We start from the raw sequence: 17,456 nt of genomic DNA, 5'->3' as shown, positions 1-17,456 counted from the left end.
TCCTTTGCATCAGGGAGAATTTGCTCTTTTCCCAGTTTACCCGAAGACCCAACTGGCTGAGGTGCCTGAGCACCAGGTCCCTGTGCTTGCACAACTGATCCAGAAACTGTGCTAGTATGAGCCAGTTGAGGAATGCGAACACCTTGCTATCTCAGGGGAACAAGTGACCCATCCTCAACTTTTGTGAAGACACAGGGAGACAGGGACAGCCGGAAGGGCAGGGCCTTGTACTGATATGCTCATCTTTCAAACGTGAACCACAGAAATGATCTGTGGCACGGAAGGATCGAGACATGAAAGTACGTGTCCTCCAGGTGATCGCTGCAAACCAATCTCGGGATTGATGCACCCGAAGATGCGTTCCTGTGTTAACTTTTTGAACGGTAGCCCGTGAAGGGACCGGTTCAAGAGACGCATGTCCAAAATTGGTCGTAACCCACCGCCTTTCTTGAGCACAATGAAGTAGGGGCTTTAAAACCTCGACTTCATATCGGCTGGAGGGACCGGCTCTATCGCATCCTTCGCCAGTAGGACTGCGATCTCTGCATGCAAGACATGAGCATTGGCTGCCTTTACTGATGTGAAGTGGATGCCCCTGAACTTGGGGGTATGCTGGGTGAAATTAATCGCATAGCTGAGTCTGATGGTCCTCAAACTCAAAACACACGGCAGCAACAAACAGGAAGTGACGTAAAAAATGGTCCAAAGGAGCCAGCGAGACGTGCTGGGCAGTGCTAGCCAGGCTCCCAGAAACCATGCAAGCGGGACCAGCGGAACCACCGACGTACCTGCAGAGGGGCAGCGAGGTGGAACTCAGGGACCCAACTTGGGTGGTCCAAAGCGAGGTCTGAGTGTGCAGTGCAACATTTACCAGGTTCCACGTTTGGGCAGAGGGTGCGTGAGTAGGGCCTTTGATAGTGCTCTTGAACCGCCCACTGCTGCCCGCTGCGGCCGGCGGACGGGTGGAGGCAGCAGCTGTAGCCTCGGAGGGGTAGCCGTCACTGTGATCCTCAGATAGCACGAGCTACTGCCTGAAGTAGTCCTCCCCTGACTTCTGCCAGGAAGAGAACTAAATCGAGGCAAAGGCACCGCAACTCTGGGATGGTCGTGTTCCCGCAATGAGAACATGACTCATCCACAAGCGCAAACTCAGCGTGCTTAATGCCCAGGAACGTGAGGCAGCGATCGTAACCATCACCCAGCGTCAGGTAATGACTGCATCCAGAAACGTGAATGTGAATGCTGTTTTAGGGAAAAAGGCCCTTTTAGCATGCTGAAGCACACAAGGGAGATGGCCGCCTGCAACACAAACAGGGGGTAGTGCAGCCTGATGTGGGCAATCCACTCTGACACAGGAAAACAAATACTGCTGTAGCGCTGTTCCAACAACACAAAGAAGCTCCCTTGGAGTGAGCTGAACTCGTCTCGTTCACAGAAGAGGCATGGTAAGAGCAGAACGATTGATACCGCTCAGCTCCAAAGTGAAAAGCTGAGTATGCGTTGTACCTGCTGCCTATTTATACGGCAGCCGGATGCAATCATTGCATGTCAATATGCATTGGCTTGTTTAGTTTACACTCAAAGTAGATTAGTCTCTCTAGAGAGATCCCCAATTGTTGGACATCGATGTGACATCGAAAGTGACCGACTGAAAGGGAACTAATTGTTCAGAGAGCTGTTGTTTTGAACGAAATAAAAGAAATCAATAATTCTCATTTGAGAATTGAACCAAAGTGATTGAGTAAAACTGTAAATAATTATAAATGCATCACGTAACTGCAAACTGCATTTTTACACAGGAGTGATCCTGCGATTCAGGCTGTCCTTCACATCTTTAGAAACACGGTTGTGGACTTGCAGAAAGTTGGGATGTTCAAAATCAGTGTTATAGGACGCCAGAGAACCTGCCTTTAGTGGATGTTCTCTCCCCACCGTATACATTAAAATGTCCCCCAAAGGCAGTGAGGAGCCGGTGATGCTAAGTGTGGCAAGGGAAGTGTTTTTAGATGGCTCTCTGGACTGAGAACAGGACTGAGACCGTTGTTGTCTGTAATGGTAACTTGGAATGCTTGTGTAGGGAGAGGATGAAGGGGAAGGGACAGTTTTAACAAACTCAAAGTGTTTGAAATGAGCCTCTTTGTTCTTTTCAATGTAGATGTTGACAGCCAACACACCGATGACCTCCGCCACAATGAAGGAGAGTACACCTGAGTAGAAGGACCATCCATAGCTGTACAGGTTTTTCTTATCTTCTCCTTTCTTATCAATAGGGTCTCCGGCATTACTGGAGATGTAAACAATGATGCCGATGATATTGCTAAGGCCTGATGAAAAGTAACAAATATATATATATATATATATATATATAAAAGGTTCTAATTGGATTACTCACATAATCTAGCCATAATCTTGTCAAATCATGACTAAATGTGACCCTGGACCACAAAACCAGTCTTAATGTCAATTTTTCGAAAATGAGATGTATATATATAAAATCTGGAATCTGAGGGTGCAAAAAAAAAAATCTAAATATTGTGAAAATCACCTTTAAAGCTGTCCAAATGAAGTCCTGGAAAAACTGAAGTTTTGATATATTCACGGTAGGAAATTTCCAAAATATCTTCATGGAACATGATCTTTACTTAATATCCTAATGATTTTTGGCATAAAAGAAAAATCTATAATTTTGACCCATACAATGTATTTTTGGCTATTGCTACAAATATACCCGTGCTACTTAAAACTGGTTTTGTGGTCCAGAGTCACACATTTTTTCTTAATTCCAAGCTGAGAATCTTGACAGTTCTCATAGAATGCACTTTCATAATGTCTGCTACAGTCATGCAACAATTATTTTATTGAAAATCTTGTAAAGTTTAACATTTTAGTGAAAAAATGTCAAACATACGTAATGGGTTTTTAAGTTGATTGAGCGCATCAATGAATTAATCGAGTTAAAAAGACATGTTATGCATATATGCATTATTTCAAAGATATTTTTGCAGAAAACATGCAGAAAATTAAATTAGCAAAATTAATCTTAAAAATGTATAATGTATTTATGTCTTGTTTCTTTACCTCCATGCATGTATGGCAATTCTGCTTTTTTAATTAAAAATACATTGATATGCTATAATTACTAAACTTGTGATTTGTAATTGAAGACTCCTGAAAGTTAAGAATACTGTTAATGGCAAGTGCTGTACCTGCAGATACAAATAGGATTCCTGCACTCAAGAGAATGTTATTCCTGCTGCTATAAATCTGGCCCAGCCCGACACAAAGTCCCCCCAAAAGAAGTAGGATGGTACTCAGGATGGGGAAGAGACTGGATGCTCGCACTAATCCTGCAACACACAAAGGCATAGACAATCATTATAGGCATTATACACACACACTAGCTAACATTATTACACATCATATTGAAACAAATGGCCTATACAGATAAAATAAATTTAATTCTTCTTTAATTCTTTATTTTTTTCATACAGACCAGTGGTGGAATACCACTTTGAATCGTTCTTTATGATGAAGAAAATGAACTCACGGAGGAGATACTCTGAGCTGTCTGTGTCATAGTCATTATCCACAGAAAAATGATTGATCCAATAGCAGCTCCCATTGTTGATCCCTGTGCCAAACATAGGTGATGCTGAATTTTATGTAATGAAACTATGATGTTTCAATTGAGTGTGTTTCGCTCTTCTATGTATTCATATACATTTACTATTAAAAGAAAATCTGACACATTTGTCCCAAAAGCAGTAACATTCGTTTAATTCAATCATGTTCCGATGGAACTGCTCCACACCAATTTATTTCATTTAAAGATTGCACTACCTTACAAGATAAACATAATTCCATTTTGTTTAGACCCACTGTTTAGACCTAGCTTAGTTTATATAGTTCTCCTTTTTATATTTCTTTTGTGTGACCTTAATCCAAAATGTCTCTTAATTTATTATTAAACTTTTATTTAATCTTAATTAATATTAATATTACTTTATGCAAATATATATATAACATTTTGTTAAATATCTATGCCACAAGTATTTTCTCGTTTCCATTTTCATCATCTTTTACCATCTGCTTTCTCAGTGACTTTCTTTAAAGTCACATCTAAGGACAGAATAAATTATTAATTATTATTATTATTAACTATCTCAAATAAACAGCCAATATTGTGTGTGTGACATGCATTGTCAAACCTGTTCTTCGGTATTTCTACCTGAAAATTCATTTGATGGTCAACGTTTTAAAAGGATTATTCAAAAGACAAATGAAAGAGCCTCTGGTGCAATCTTGCCTTTTGAAGCTAGACTCTCATTAATGCACAAGAGAAGAAAGAATAGTTTTGCAGTTATGATTTTGACTGAGATTTGTTTTGAAAAGTAAAAAGGACTGATTCAAAAATTCACCGGCATGTAGAACTTAAAATATTTTTAATTGGGCAGCATTTTCAACACTACTAAATACATTTTAGTATATTATATGAATATGAATTTGTAGCTGCAAAGTTTATACATTACCAGTATTTTGAGGGTTTAGTGACTGATTAAATCCGTGAACATAACATGTAAAGTTTTCATTCATGTCATAGTATATGATTTTAGATTCTAATTCCTTTTTTTCTTTTGGAATCTTCATTTTCAAGGCCCTACATTTTAAATGCATTTAATAAGACCACTCCCCTATAACAGAAATTACAACTTTTATTTCTAATTGCAACTACTAGTCTACATATTAAAATTCAGCCCATCCATTTACCTTCGATACAGCAGATCCTCCAAAGTCCAGAATGCGTGAGATCGCCTCGTGTTTTCTTTGGCTGCTGCGAGGTGTGGGTTTCATCTGTTGCGTTGGTCGTGTTACAGATGTGAGCTCTAGAGTAGAGCCAGAAGTCGGTTCCGATCGCGACAGTCATCAAGCTGATCGCTACGAACGCGCCCAGGCTCGTCGAAACAATCTGAACGCCACGATCACACCAAGCCATGACAGCGGAGACTGGACTGAACTGAGCACATCAAGACAACTTCACAGTACATTTCACATACCTCTTATGCGTGTCTAAATTCAGCCACGCATGATGAGCACGTCAAACTTTTGTTTTGTTTTTTTTTTTCGTTTCATCCGCTCAAATGAACTCAGGTTTTTAATCGGGAAAATAAATTGTGAAAGTAAATATAAATAAAAATAGAATAGTTGATTTTGTATATTATATCAACAACACTTTTTTAAACTAAAAGTCATATACACATTTAGCTATACATTAGCTACAGTTGAAGACAAAATTATTAGCCACCCTATGAAATTTCAGTTCTTTTTCAGATATTTCCCAAGTGATGATTAACAGAGCAAGGGAATTTTAACACAGTATTTCTTATTATATTTTTCATCTGGAGAAAGCTTTATTTATTTCAATTTGCCTGGAATAAAAATAATATTTTTTTTTTTTTTTAATTGCTAAGGTCAATATTATTAGCCCTCTTAAGAAATTATCTTGTTGATTGGCTATGGAACAAACCACTGTTGTCCAATGACTTGCCCAACTAACCTAACTAACTTGTCAAATTAACCTAATTAATCCACTAAGCCTTTATATTGCACTGTAAACTGAAGATCTTGCAAAACAACTAGTAAAATAATATGTACTACTGTCATAATGGCAAAGACAAAAAAAAATAGTTTAGGCTCGAGAAAAAGAATTGTCAATGTTCACAAAGGAGGAGAAGCACATACACATTTATCAAAGCGTTTTCAAGTGTCAAGAACAGCCGTGAGAAGAAGTATTATCAAGAAGTTTGAAGAGACCCACACAGTGGAGAACAGAGACGGGAAGTGAAAGATTTCAAAAACTTTATAAAGAAAACTAGTGAGAGCGGTTTCTAAAAAGGCCCAAGAACAACTGCCAAGACACTAGTGAATGATTTAGCCAAGTCTGGGATTGAGATCTCAATGAAGATGTCAGTAGAGGCCTGCACAGGAATGGACTGCGAGGTTGCAGACCAAGAAAAAATCCACTTCTGAAGAAGAGACACCTCCAAGCTAGACTGAAGTTTGAAGGACAACCTAGAGAAAACTATGTATACTAGAAACGTGTCCTTTGGTCAGATGAGACAAAAATAGAGCTCTTTGGCCATAGAGATGTTGCCTATGTTTGGAGAAAGAAGGGAAAGGTGCTCAACCCAAAGAACACCATCTCCAGAGTGAAACATGGCAGTGGGAGTGGGTATGTTTCAGTGCGTTTGGAACTGGGAATCTCGTCAGGGTCAAAGGAATCATGAAAACGGAAGACTACGAGAAGATTTTGAAAGACAACCTCAGGCAATCTGCAACAAAACATGGTTTGGGTCGACGTTTTGTCTTCCAGCATGATAGCGACTCAAAGCATACCTCATTTCTGGTGTAGAACTACCTCCAAATGAGCAAAGTAAACGTCCTTAACTGGCCTGCACAAAGCCCAGACTTGAAATCAATACAAAATCTGTGGGGCAACCTGAAGACCAGAGTCCATGCTAGGAGACCAACAAATCTGGAGGAGCTTGAGAGATTTGCTAAGGAAGACTCCTCAGGAGACATGCCTGAAACTTGCTGAGAACTACAACACACGACTAAAGACTGTTATCAAGAACAAGGGATACACCATTGACTATAAACATCAGAGGGCTAATAATTTTGACCTGTAGACTTTTTTATTCTTGGTTATAATTTTGTTTCTATTTGTATTACAAACATCCCAAGCTTCCTAAATAAACTATTATGTTTAGAAATGCTGTGTTGAAAAAAATCTCTCTGTTAAACAGCACTTGGGAATTATTTTAAAAAATAATGAAATATTTTATAGGGGGCTAATAATTTTGTCTTCAACTGTACATAAATGTTTATCCAGAAGGGTTTCTTACCACAATAGGGACCATCTTAGCCCTTATCCCTATAATTTTTAAGAGACATAGAGAATGGGAGAATACCCCAATGGGTATTTTCAGATTTTATTTTAATTATTATTTTTTTGTTATAACCATTGTAAACTTAACCTTCCAATTTAAGCGATGCAGATGTATTTGTACCGTACAAATACATCTGCATCACTTAAATGGGAAGGTTAAGTTGTACGCCGACCTCTACAGAGCTTATGCTTAAATTAATAATAAACATTAATAAATTAAACTACATTTCATGAAACTACATGATTAACATGGTCACGTGGTCAGGCTAGACGTGCAGACCCGAAAATTGGGTCTCCACCAACGACCCATCTCAAGATGCACGTAAACTGAAAATGTACAATGCATTCAGTGGTTACAACTGATTATATATATATATATATTTTTTTTTTTTTCTATTGGAAAGACTTTTTAATTTGTGGAACCAAATAAACAAACTTAAATCTAGCACTGTCTACTGGAAGCTTAAGCATTCTTTAATTCAAAAGGTATATCAAGAAAATATTGTTTGCAATAATAATAAAAATTTAAATAATCCTAAACAAACTGTACAACCTTGTCTGAATTTTCTCTGAATGGTAAATTAACAAACCAAGAATTATTTCCAAAAAACTTTAATGTGGATGCTGGAGCAACATCAGAATAGTATGCATTTTTTTCAATAATGTTTAAATGTAATACAAGGCATTTACTTCAGGCTTCATATGGAGTTTAGAGTGATTTTTTTTTTGGACATAAACTACTGCCAGAGGTCACAAACACAATAGTGCTGGCCACATTGTTGTCAATAACAGAATTTAAACAGAAGCATTAACAGCAAATGTTTATTTAACATTTGTTTAATCAAATGTTTCACGGTGAAAAAAAAAAGGTGTACCAAAGACTCCCTGACAGGCTCTACTGGAGGTTGTGGATCATCTCTTCCTTGGCAATGAGATGAGTAGTTTTGTTGACAAGAGACATGAGAGAGTTCAGTTTTTGAGACCAGTCATTCAGAAGATCGTTAGGGTCCTTAGGCCGCTGGAAATTAATGATACCAGCGAGGCGGTCCACTTTCGCATAGATGGTCTTATTGACCACCAGGTTAGATAAGAACTCTTCTGATTCCTACAAGAAGAATACATATTTAAGTTGTCAACATTTGTTGAAATGTTTTACATTTTGATTAGCTATTATTGAGAGAGATTGGGAAAAACATTAAAGCCTTGATCAATAGCCTTAAAAGAAACAAACAAAAAGAAAGAAAGAAAGAAAGCAAGAAAGAATAACATCAAGTAAGTTATATATTATTTCAGTACAGAACTCACATCAACAGAGAGGTCGAGCAGGGCTGCCATTCTCCCCATCGTGATGCTTGTGTAATACTTCGCCATTATTCTGATGTTCTGGTAATGGAGAGACAGACAGTTATCAATTAGCAGTGGAATGAAACGGACAGCACAAATCATGGTTCAAAACACAACTAGATTAGTACATTTCTAGTTTTATTTCCCTTTTTGCCAAAAATGTATAACACTGAAATTAAGATGTTAAAGTAATAATATTATTCTAAAAACTAGTATTTTGCAAACTATGCAACCTTTAAATGCATTTTATAGCATTATAAGCCCTTACATGATCATCTTAATTTTTGGTCTCATCCTCATACAAAGCTACTGCATGGCTTATATTTATATAAAGAGTCCATTAGTCCAAATTTATGACACTTTAGGTCTATTTTGAAGCTTGAAAGCCCCAGCGTCCATTCTGTGAAAATGCATGGAAAAGAGCAACTAGTACAACACTTTATAATCGTCCTTTTGTGTCCCATGGAAGTCAGTCATGGGATTTGAATAACTACAATAATAATTAATGAGAATTTACATTTGGTGTTGAATTATTCTTTTAAGAGCGTGACAGGCTAAAAACAGATATAAACAATTAGGCTTCCCATTTCAGCAAAAATAAGACCAACTCACATGTTCTACCACTCTGTTTTTCAGATCTTTCCATCTCTTTTCTCCCTCTTCTGACTGGTTGAAGACGTCAGTGTCCGGAGTTTCCATGGAACCCTCCCTCAGTTCCTTTCCATAATCCTCCACTACAGATGACCAGCGCATCAGCTCCATGGTGGTGAACTGTTTCAGGAGATCCCTGCAAGGGAGTGTTGAGAAAGGTAAACTCTTCTACCTAACATGCTTGCAACATCCCTGAACTCTTGCAGAAACTCCCAGTATGTTTTGGATCTTTTACCTGTATTTGGGTATTTCCTCCAGTTTCTTGTCAATGCTGATTCGATGAACTAAATCAGACTGTTCATTGTCATAGGGTGCCAAAATCACATAGAGCACTACACTCTTCAGAGCCTGAAAGATACATGGGACATTTTCAGTTTTAAATAAAACTAGATTGCAAATGAAAAGTTTGCATTACTAAAGTAAGCAGCAAAGCTAAATAAGCAAGACAAGAATTATAATGCCAATATAAAGGTACCTGCTGCCATTTGGAGGCGTCTTCCAGAATACAAGGAGTGTCATATATGGCTCTGTAATGTTTACATATGGACAGGTAGGAGCCTTCGTGCTGATCAACTTGAATCATCAGATTATAATATTTCAGTTTCAAATCCTAAACATTAAAGAAAATCAAACTGTTATAAAAATGGAATAACTAAACACACCACCCACAAAGATTATTAACTGACAAGAAATCGGAGTAAATAGAAGACTAGAACAGAAGTTCCTTCAGAAAGAGAATGACAACCTCACTGCCTTCCTCCTGGAAGAATTTAGTGCTGATCTTTTTGCTAATGATCTGTGTTCGAATGTAGTCCTTGACAGCAATGCACAGCCTCATCTGCTCCAGAATGAACTCAGCCTTCTCCTTCTTCTCCATTGATCCATATGTCTCCACCTGCAGAGGGTTAGAATGTTAAGAAATGTCTATTCAAACCAAGTGTGAATGCGCCAGGTTAAAGGAAACAAATTCAGGCTGAGAAAGTAAAAGTTGCACCAAGAGCACACTTTTAATATTAACATGATGATTACATAATAATCAACATATGGCATGCTTGTTTATCAGGAAATGTGCTTCTTAAATAAAATAAAATAAATTAAACTAACTTTTTAGTTTGTACACTCCAAGATCATATATAAATACATTAAACATTGCACATAAAAAAAACAACGTTATACTTGTATAATATGAAAAGAAATTAAATATAAATATTCACATAATGAATATTCACATTTAGTTTGAATAGGCCTTAAGAGCACGAAGGCAGATCAAATCTCTCGCTAACACTCACCTGCAGTTCCTGCAGAATGGATGCAGCCTCTTTCACGTCTCCATTTTGCTCTTTGATATGGGCCAATGTTTTAGACAGCCTGGCACGCTCAATCTCTACATATATCTACAAATATATGCAGCATGCATAAAGTGTAAAGCTCATAGGAAATAGATCTGGTACACAGATAAAGCTATAAAAACAGTGGAAGTGGAGACCTTTCCTGCAGTGACGGTGCGTAGTGTGTCAATGAGTCGGAGTTTGATTGACAGGTCACTCACAGCATCAACATATGTATAACATTCCTGTACCATCTTTGCAACAGCCTGTAAAGGAAAATTAAGAGAATGTTATAACCACCTACGTCATCCTAGGAAATAGGGCTGCACGATAAATCGAATGCGATATTTAATGCGCATCTTGTCAGTAAAGCCGCTTCTGTAATCAGCGGTAAATCTCCATCACGTGCGTGCTTTCACATGAAGCAGCATTTACTACACAGAACCGTTGTTCACAGACAAGCTGCGCAAAAGAACGTGGTTTTGCGCAGCTTGTCTGTGAACAACGGCTCTGTGTAGTAAATGCTGCTTCATGTGAAAGCACGCACGTGATGGAGATTTTCAGATCTTCCTAGTAGGGTGCAGCCCTACTTGGAAACCAACGACAAAACAAGATAAAGAAAATTAGAGCTCAATCATTTTTACTTGTTGATTTTTCTTAGTTAACCAACTACTGCATGTGACAAAAATAACTGCAAGAATAACTTAATATCAGTGGAAATGGGCTAAAAATTACTAGTTTTGGCTATATTACTTTTTTGTCTCATGCAGCGCACTGCCTGTGTCTGAGTAAACATCAAACAAAAAGTGCATGTGAATTAACAGACGAACTACGCTCATATTTATAATTCCAAACAATCAGTAAGCGACAGGTGCTAGGAAATGCTGTTTTGTACTCATTCATTGACGAGTCGGCTGTGGTGCGGTGCTTCTCTGCCGCACACTGCACAGAACAGACGCCGAGAGAGGTGACACTTCTCCGGGAAAGTCAGACCTCGCGTTCGCGGGACAGCACTGGCGAAATCTTACAACTGAACCATAGCTAAGGTTTATCCAAAAAAGTCGCTAGGTTTGTCAGTATGAATATTCTATAGCGGAATAGCAGGGAAAAAGCCACTAAAAGTGAAACAGTGAAAAGGGACTTCTTTCAAACAGTGTCGCGTTCCGAATGTTGTTTAAGTGACATACTTAACGTATTGCGGTATTTTAAAAATTAATATCATAACAAAAATAAACACCGGTATTCGGTATGAACCGGTATACCGCCCAGCACTAATGAAAATAAGTCACTGATACTCTCCATTTTATGCCATCTTCATGACCTTCATCTTCACTACATCACTTTACCAAAAATGTCCAGCTATTGTTTTATATTTCACATATGTAATGTAACATTATAATTATACATGAAATATGTTGCTAAAAAAAAAATGTTGGCACACTGTATGGTCCAAAGACATATGGTTACATACTGTAAGTTGTCAGAGCTGTTTTACTGAATTGCTGTTCTTGTCCTTGGTATTACTCTCATTTATTATCTCTGCATATTCTCCATACTACCCAAATAATAATAAAACACATTTTGTAGATATGTTTTTAAACTGACAGGCTGGTACAGGTGATCGAAGGACGGTTTTATTAGGCATCATGAGCTGAATCCCTGGCTCCATGATATGTTCAAAACAGTATTCCTACCTGCTTCAGCTGGCTTCTTCTCTTAGACAGTAGCATGATGTTTTCATTCAAGGCATCCCAGTCTTTGGCTTCATAGCATAACTGAACTATAGCCACCAAGATCCTGGAGGTGGACACCATATCTGAAGCCTGGACAGGAGTGACACATGCAAACAATGCAGAGCATTTTAAGAGCTAATAAATTCAATCTAGATGAAATTATCACAGTGAGACACTTACAGTTCTTGTTTGCTTCTCTAGTGACAGCAGATTTTCGATGGCCTCCTGCAGTCTGCCATCCTTAAAAACAAACAGAACATTATGTTAGGGTTTTTCGTCGCATGTTAAAGCTTAAGGTCAAATCATTGTGCATTTCGCAGTAATTGTTTTTTTTTCAGAGATGAAATATGAATGGTGAAGTATCTATGGCTAAAAACCCAGTCAAATGTCTACTTGCACAACAGTTTCCTGAGAAGTTTATGCATAACAAAAAAAAACTTTGTTTTCAATTAAACGTGCTACAGAGGTTTATAATAAATACATCATTCATATAGATTAATTCTGGAATGCTTTGATGAACGTTAGCTTTAGCACGCAGCATGACTCAGCCGCTCATTCACACTTACTCTGGCCATTTTCTCACTCTCAGGCAGACGCTGATCTACAGTAGCACTGTAGTCAACCTCCATCTTCACTATCCGTCCATCTGATCGTTCAGCTCTGTCCTCAGACATTATTACTGCTTGTAATAGGAAGAATTCACTGTGAATGTGATAACTACAACCCGTACAACTCGCTGTTAATCTTCTTCTTCTTCTTCTTCTTTGACGCTTGGCTGGCAAACCCGCTTTTGGTACATATTCCGCCACCTACTGCTAAGGAGTGTGGATCGTTGATGTTGATGGGGGAAAAAATACATAATCTCTCTTAAATCCTGTTTATTGATCCTGTGTCTTTTAGATATTTTAACAGTATATTGAACACTCTTACATCTTTATTTAACAGATTTCCTATATTATATTCTATTATATTCCTATATTTCTAAGAACTCTAAAATCTCTAATCTCTAAGACCTCTATTAGTTGTTGTCTTTCATTCTCATATCATTTACATTTTATTAGAACATGCTCGACTGTTTCAGGTTGCTCACATATGACACAACAAACGGATTCATGTTTTCCAATGATATGTAATGATGACTGATTAAATGCAGTGTCAAATTCAGTGTCTTCTCTTCTGCTTCCAAAACTTCTCCTCTCACATCCAACTAATCTCTGAATAGGCCTATAGATGGCGTCCTTTACTCTCAATATCCTTTTTTCCCCCTCACAATTTTTTTTACAGCTCCTTTTTGTGTTTTATAAACTGATATTATAATTAGATGTTCTTTTTGCTATTCTGTACTTATATTTTGGTATGTATACTGATGGTGATGATGTGTGTCCTGTATATGGATCTTTAGATCCATCTGTATATAATGTAATTGATGATAAATATTTCTGATCCAGGTATTTATAAACTACTGTATCTTTAGGTTCTATTCTAGCTTTATCTTTACCATTCATTAGAAGCTGAAAGTCAACTGCAGGCATTGGAAATAACCATGGTGGTGTTGCTGGCAGTTGGGCAAACAACACAGTTACTTATTTCAATTTGATGAGCCTCTTTATTTGCTTTACATCCAAAGCTGTTTAAATTAACATATTCATGTTCCCTGCCATTTTTTTAGCACTGTTTTAACTGGGTGTATTTCTGAATGCCCCCTTTATAGTCGCCCAATATACCAATTTCAATTTTAATCTACAAAGCTCCAATGGCATCTCACCCATTTCTACAATAGTGCTGATATTAGGGGATGTTTTAAATGCTCCACAGCATATTCTTAAGGCTTGATTTTGTACTTTATTTACTTTTTCAAGCAGAAATGCTGAAGCTGATGTGTAAATCAAACAGCCATGATCTACTGCAGACCTTATATGTGCAAATCTTCTTTTTTTTCGTATGGAGTTTGTTTGGCAGTTGGCAAACCAGCTATTTTTGCATTACCGCGAATAACTGGACAGGAGTGCAGAGTGTCGAAAGAAAGGTGTCTGGTACGTGTGTCGTATTTAAATATTCTAAAACTTTAATGTACAGCTCCGAACCAATGATTTGAAACAAAAAAAATTTTGGGAAACCAAAGCAGTGTTTCTGAAGTGTCCATAGCCTACCAGATTGAATTGTAAATAATTGTGGTTAAACAAAAAAGTTTGTAACTCTCTAAAGAAGTGACAGATAAAAAAGATTTTGTATAACACCCCTGTCACTGGACACTTGCAGAATAATGAACTCAACAATGGCATTGACAACTAAAATGTTTAGCTTACGTATAAAGTTGCATTAACACCACTAGTTATAGCTATAAGTCCAAGACGAGACTTATATTAGCAATGGCTGTTTGTTTCCTAAAAGCATTGTAATCCTACAATGATAGATCCTACAAAGATCATAGAATCATATAAACAACTGGCACCAATGGTCTCTACAATCTACTGTGGCTTACTATTTTTTATGAGAAATGAGAGCCCAACATGACAGTTGCTGAGCACATCTTTAATACAGTTTGCCAATTAATTCTGGCTATTGTGCTGTTATGCTGTATTTTAATGATGCAGGGTGTCAGTATTTTATCCTCCCTCATTATATGTGTAAACAATAATTATTTAATAGGCTGGACTCAGCTTTACAAAGAGTCACATTCACAAATATATCATGACCAAAGGAGTCTATAATAGCATAGTGCACATTGGCAATGTCATCTTGTCATCTTTTTTTTTACCACAGCGAGTCATATAAAAATGAATGAATGAATGAATAATCTTCTTAGCAAACTAAAACTCTTATCACTGGGACTACCACCAATTAATTTGTATTCAGTATTATTTATTTATTTATTTATTGCATATATACATACGCATACTATAACCTTTGCCAAACTTGTAATGCGGGGAAATAACTGTTGCATGCAAAATGTGGGACACAAATATTACATTATTGGCAATTAGTTCATGCATAAATGTAGTTGCATACTACACTGAATAAAATACATCAGATTAACATTATTTATTGTATGACTTTAATTGTTGGATACAGACAAAAAGGTCAAGATAAGGTAGGACAGGCCAAAAACATTTAAAGGGTTTAAAGTTTGCTGATTTAGATAAAAATCAATCTAATATTTCTCCTAAGGTGAGTTTTGAGCCTCTGATACTTAAAAAATAAATAAATAACTATACACCAAAGTGGACCACATTTGTTAAATGTGCCAGTATCACCTTCTAGTGGTTGGTTATTTGAACCACATGTGTATGTTCTGTATGTTTCACAGAAAGGAGCGGTATTTGTAAAAGACACAGATGAAATGGTCAAAAAAAGGCCTTTGTTCAAAGGGGAAGATGTTAGACTTGTTTTGATAATGAGCGATCTTTCTATAACCATTTTTTCAACATCATTGCTCCTCCACCTACCAGCACCCAGCCAACAATAAAGCTGTGGGTGAAGACTTTTATAGGCTGTGACCACAGCTGAGATGTTCTTATATATAAAACCTTATTTAGAATAGACTGGTGCCATTTTATACAATTTACAGCCTATAAGGGCACCTACTTTAGAGTACCTACCCCCTGTTCTAGTATTTGCTTGTGGAGGTTTTTAAGTTGGTTTTTTTTTTTCAGTGTGGAATGGGTCAGAAATGCAGATGGTATACAGAGTGTAAAGGAGAGGGAGGAGCAATTCTATTAAATATACACCACCGGTGAAGACTGGTTCCTCTCAAGGTTATTTTCATCACTACTATCATCCTGGAAGAGTTTTGGTTCCTTCCTTGCCATGTCAAATTGAAACTCTAATTGAAACTATTGCAGCACTTATTTCACTAAAACTGTATTATCCTCTCTAGAGCTGATTTATTATACTTGGACTTGAATTTTTTTTTTAGTTTTTGGTGCCCTTTGTATTCCCAGTAAAGATCATGATGTCACTGCCTTAAAATGCTAAACTATATCAATTTTAAAGGTGTCATAAATAACAGCAATTGAACTTGAAGCATACTGAAGTTGACTTAATCATTGTAACAATTTTACCTCATTTTAAACCACCAAATTTTTTTTTCCTATGTCCCCATGCAGGCTCGTATTTCATTTTCATGATACAACACTTATGAGGGATTTTTTTCCCCAGTTTTATCACATTGATGGGTTCTCTGTAATGTATAGATTTTTTTTTTTCAAATATTAAATTTAATGTAGCAACTATAGTAAAAGTTCTTATGTCTTTAAAGTTCCACTTCAAATGAAACCTGGCAGAGAAAAATTACAATTAAATTGTCAATTACAATCATAAAGCTGCCATCACTTACTTGGAGGGGGAAAAAAACAGGAATGTGAGTGAGATCGTATTTCTGTTTTTCTACCTATTTCATTCATCTTTTCATTTTTCCGAAATATGAAAAAAGTCAGTAGGAAATCATATTTTTAAAATTAAATGGTTAAAAACCATGCAGTTCTTTATTTGATAAACCTATGTTAACTTTTATTTGCTCATGGTGTAATGGCTGACTGTAGGTCAGAATGTCCACTGTGTTAGTGTACAGCCTTTATCAGAAGTCTTAACAAAGTGGACAGTGAGAGTATATTAAGTAGTAGATCTGTGTCAAAATAGGCCTAAACGAGAATACTGAAGTGTTATTTTTGTAGGCTATATCTTTGACAAGATATTTGCAGACCCTATTTTTCCTCCTGATATCTCAGAAGTTGAGAGGTTATATAATTTCACAATAGAAATTAGCTGCTATGTCTGATTTTGAGGCAACTGATAGCAAACCCCTGGACGAAACAGTATGGTATCAGTAACAGTGCTTGCTGCATTGACATATCAGCAGTTTATAGAGAATTCTGACCAGAACCAAAAAATCTGAGCATTTTACTCCAGGCTTTACATTGGCTTCCAATTACATTTGTAATTGATTTTAAAGTATTCTTACTTGTTTATAAATCACCCCATAGCCAATGACCTAAATAAACAGCAGCTCACTAAATATGGACCTATACAATTTATCAGTTATTTAAGTGTTGAATCCTTTCTTTAAAATGAAAAGTAATACAATAAATATAAATAAATTATGTTGTAGGCAATGGATGTACTTTAATGCAATGGTTGTACTAAAATGATTGAAACACATTTTAAACACGGCTCTTTTAGGCTTTTGCCACTGGGTGGTGTCGGATACAGTCATTTCTGCCTCAGCTCTTCGCCGCATAGTTGAGTCAGCGGCCGCATTCGCTCACTTCATTCCTTGCTCCACAATATGCACTATGCAGGGATTAGTGAATGAGTGTAAGGGTGGTAGTAGCCTATACTGTTGTCTGTTTGGTAAACAAGTATACTTATAACTTTTGAAAAAAATCTGTTCTAGGGAAAATTTGGTGGATTTTTTTTGTAATATGAATAATATAATATTTTATATTTGTATAGTTT

General features: G+C 36.9%; 2 protein-coding genes across 3 annotated transcripts; both read right to left on the bottom strand.

The window, feature by feature from the left end:
• Nucleotides 1-833: 833 nt before the first annotated feature.
• On the bottom strand, nt 834-5,045 carry cacng4a (calcium channel, voltage-dependent, gamma subunit 4a). 2 transcript variants are annotated; one of them, XM_016486729.1, is made up of 4 exons: nt 4,768-5,045; nt 3,548-3,631; nt 3,207-3,347; nt 834-2,324 (listed from the first exon to the last, which is right to left on the bottom strand). In XM_016486729.1, exons 1-4 carry the CDS (start codon nt 4,991-4,993, stop codon nt 1,792-1,794), a joined length of 984 nt encoding a protein of 327 aa, XP_016342215.1. In that variant the 5' UTR covers nt 4,994-5,045; the 3' UTR covers nt 834-1,791. The 2 variants fall into 2 exon arrangements, with proteins under 2 accessions (XP_016342215.1, XP_016342216.1); XM_016486730.1 differs by having other exon boundaries at nt 1,864-2,284.
• A 2,726-nt stretch (nt 5,046-7,771) lies between these two features.
• Nucleotides 7,772-12,787, bottom strand: LOC107688808 (26S proteasome non-ATPase regulatory subunit 12). Its single transcript, XM_016486580.1, has 11 exons — nt 12,569-12,787; nt 12,183-12,242; nt 11,964-12,092; nt 10,428-10,535; nt 10,231-10,335; nt 9,687-9,836; nt 9,417-9,551; nt 9,177-9,289; nt 8,903-9,077; nt 8,252-8,329; nt 7,772-8,051 (listed from the first exon to the last, which is right to left on the bottom strand). Exons 1-11 carry the CDS (start codon nt 12,674-12,676, stop codon nt 7,842-7,844), a joined length of 1,371 nt encoding a protein of 456 aa, XP_016342066.1. The 5' UTR covers nt 12,677-12,787; the 3' UTR covers nt 7,772-7,841.
• Between the last annotated feature and the right edge of the window lie 4,669 nt (nt 12,788-17,456).

This window comes from Sinocyclocheilus anshuiensis, unplaced genomic scaffold (genome assembly GCF_001515605.1).
Source record: "Sinocyclocheilus anshuiensis isolate Anshui unplaced genomic scaffold, SAMN03320099.WGS_v1.1 scaffold101, whole genome shotgun sequence".
Lineage (NCBI taxonomy): Eukaryota > Metazoa > Chordata > Actinopteri > Cypriniformes > Cyprinidae > Sinocyclocheilus > Sinocyclocheilus anshuiensis.
This window is presented reverse-complemented; position numbering and strand designations above follow the sequence as displayed.

What these genes read in the sequence shown, in the direction of transcription:
- cacng4a (XM_016486729.1), bottom strand. Translation starts at nt 4,993, where the DNA reads ATGGCTTGGTGTGATCGTGGCGTTCAGATTGTTTCGACGAGCCTGGGC. An exon ending in CAGCTCAGAGTATCTCCTCC is followed by an intron (nt 3,348 to 3,547) that starts GTGAGTTCATTT and finishes TGTGTGTTGCAG; the next exon opens with GATTAGTGCGAGCATCCAGT. An exon ending in AATCCTATTTGTATCTGCAG is followed by an intron (nt 2,325 to 3,206) that starts GTACAGCACTTG and finishes ACTTTTCATCAG; the next exon opens with GCCTTAGCAATATCATCGGC.
- LOC107688808 (XM_016486580.1), bottom strand. Translation starts at nt 12,676, where the DNA reads ATGTCTGAGGACAGAGCTGAACGATCAGATGGACGGATAGTGAAGATG. An exon ending in GAAGAAGCCAGCTGAAGCAG is followed by an intron (nt 10,536 to 11,963) that starts GTAGGAATACTG and finishes TTTCCTTTACAG; the next exon opens with GCTGTTGCAAAGATGGTACA. An exon ending in TGCTCGACCTCTCTGTTGAT is followed by an intron (nt 8,052 to 8,251) that starts GTGAGTTCTGTA and finishes TTCTTCTTGTAG; the next exon opens with GAATCAGAAGAGTTCTTATC.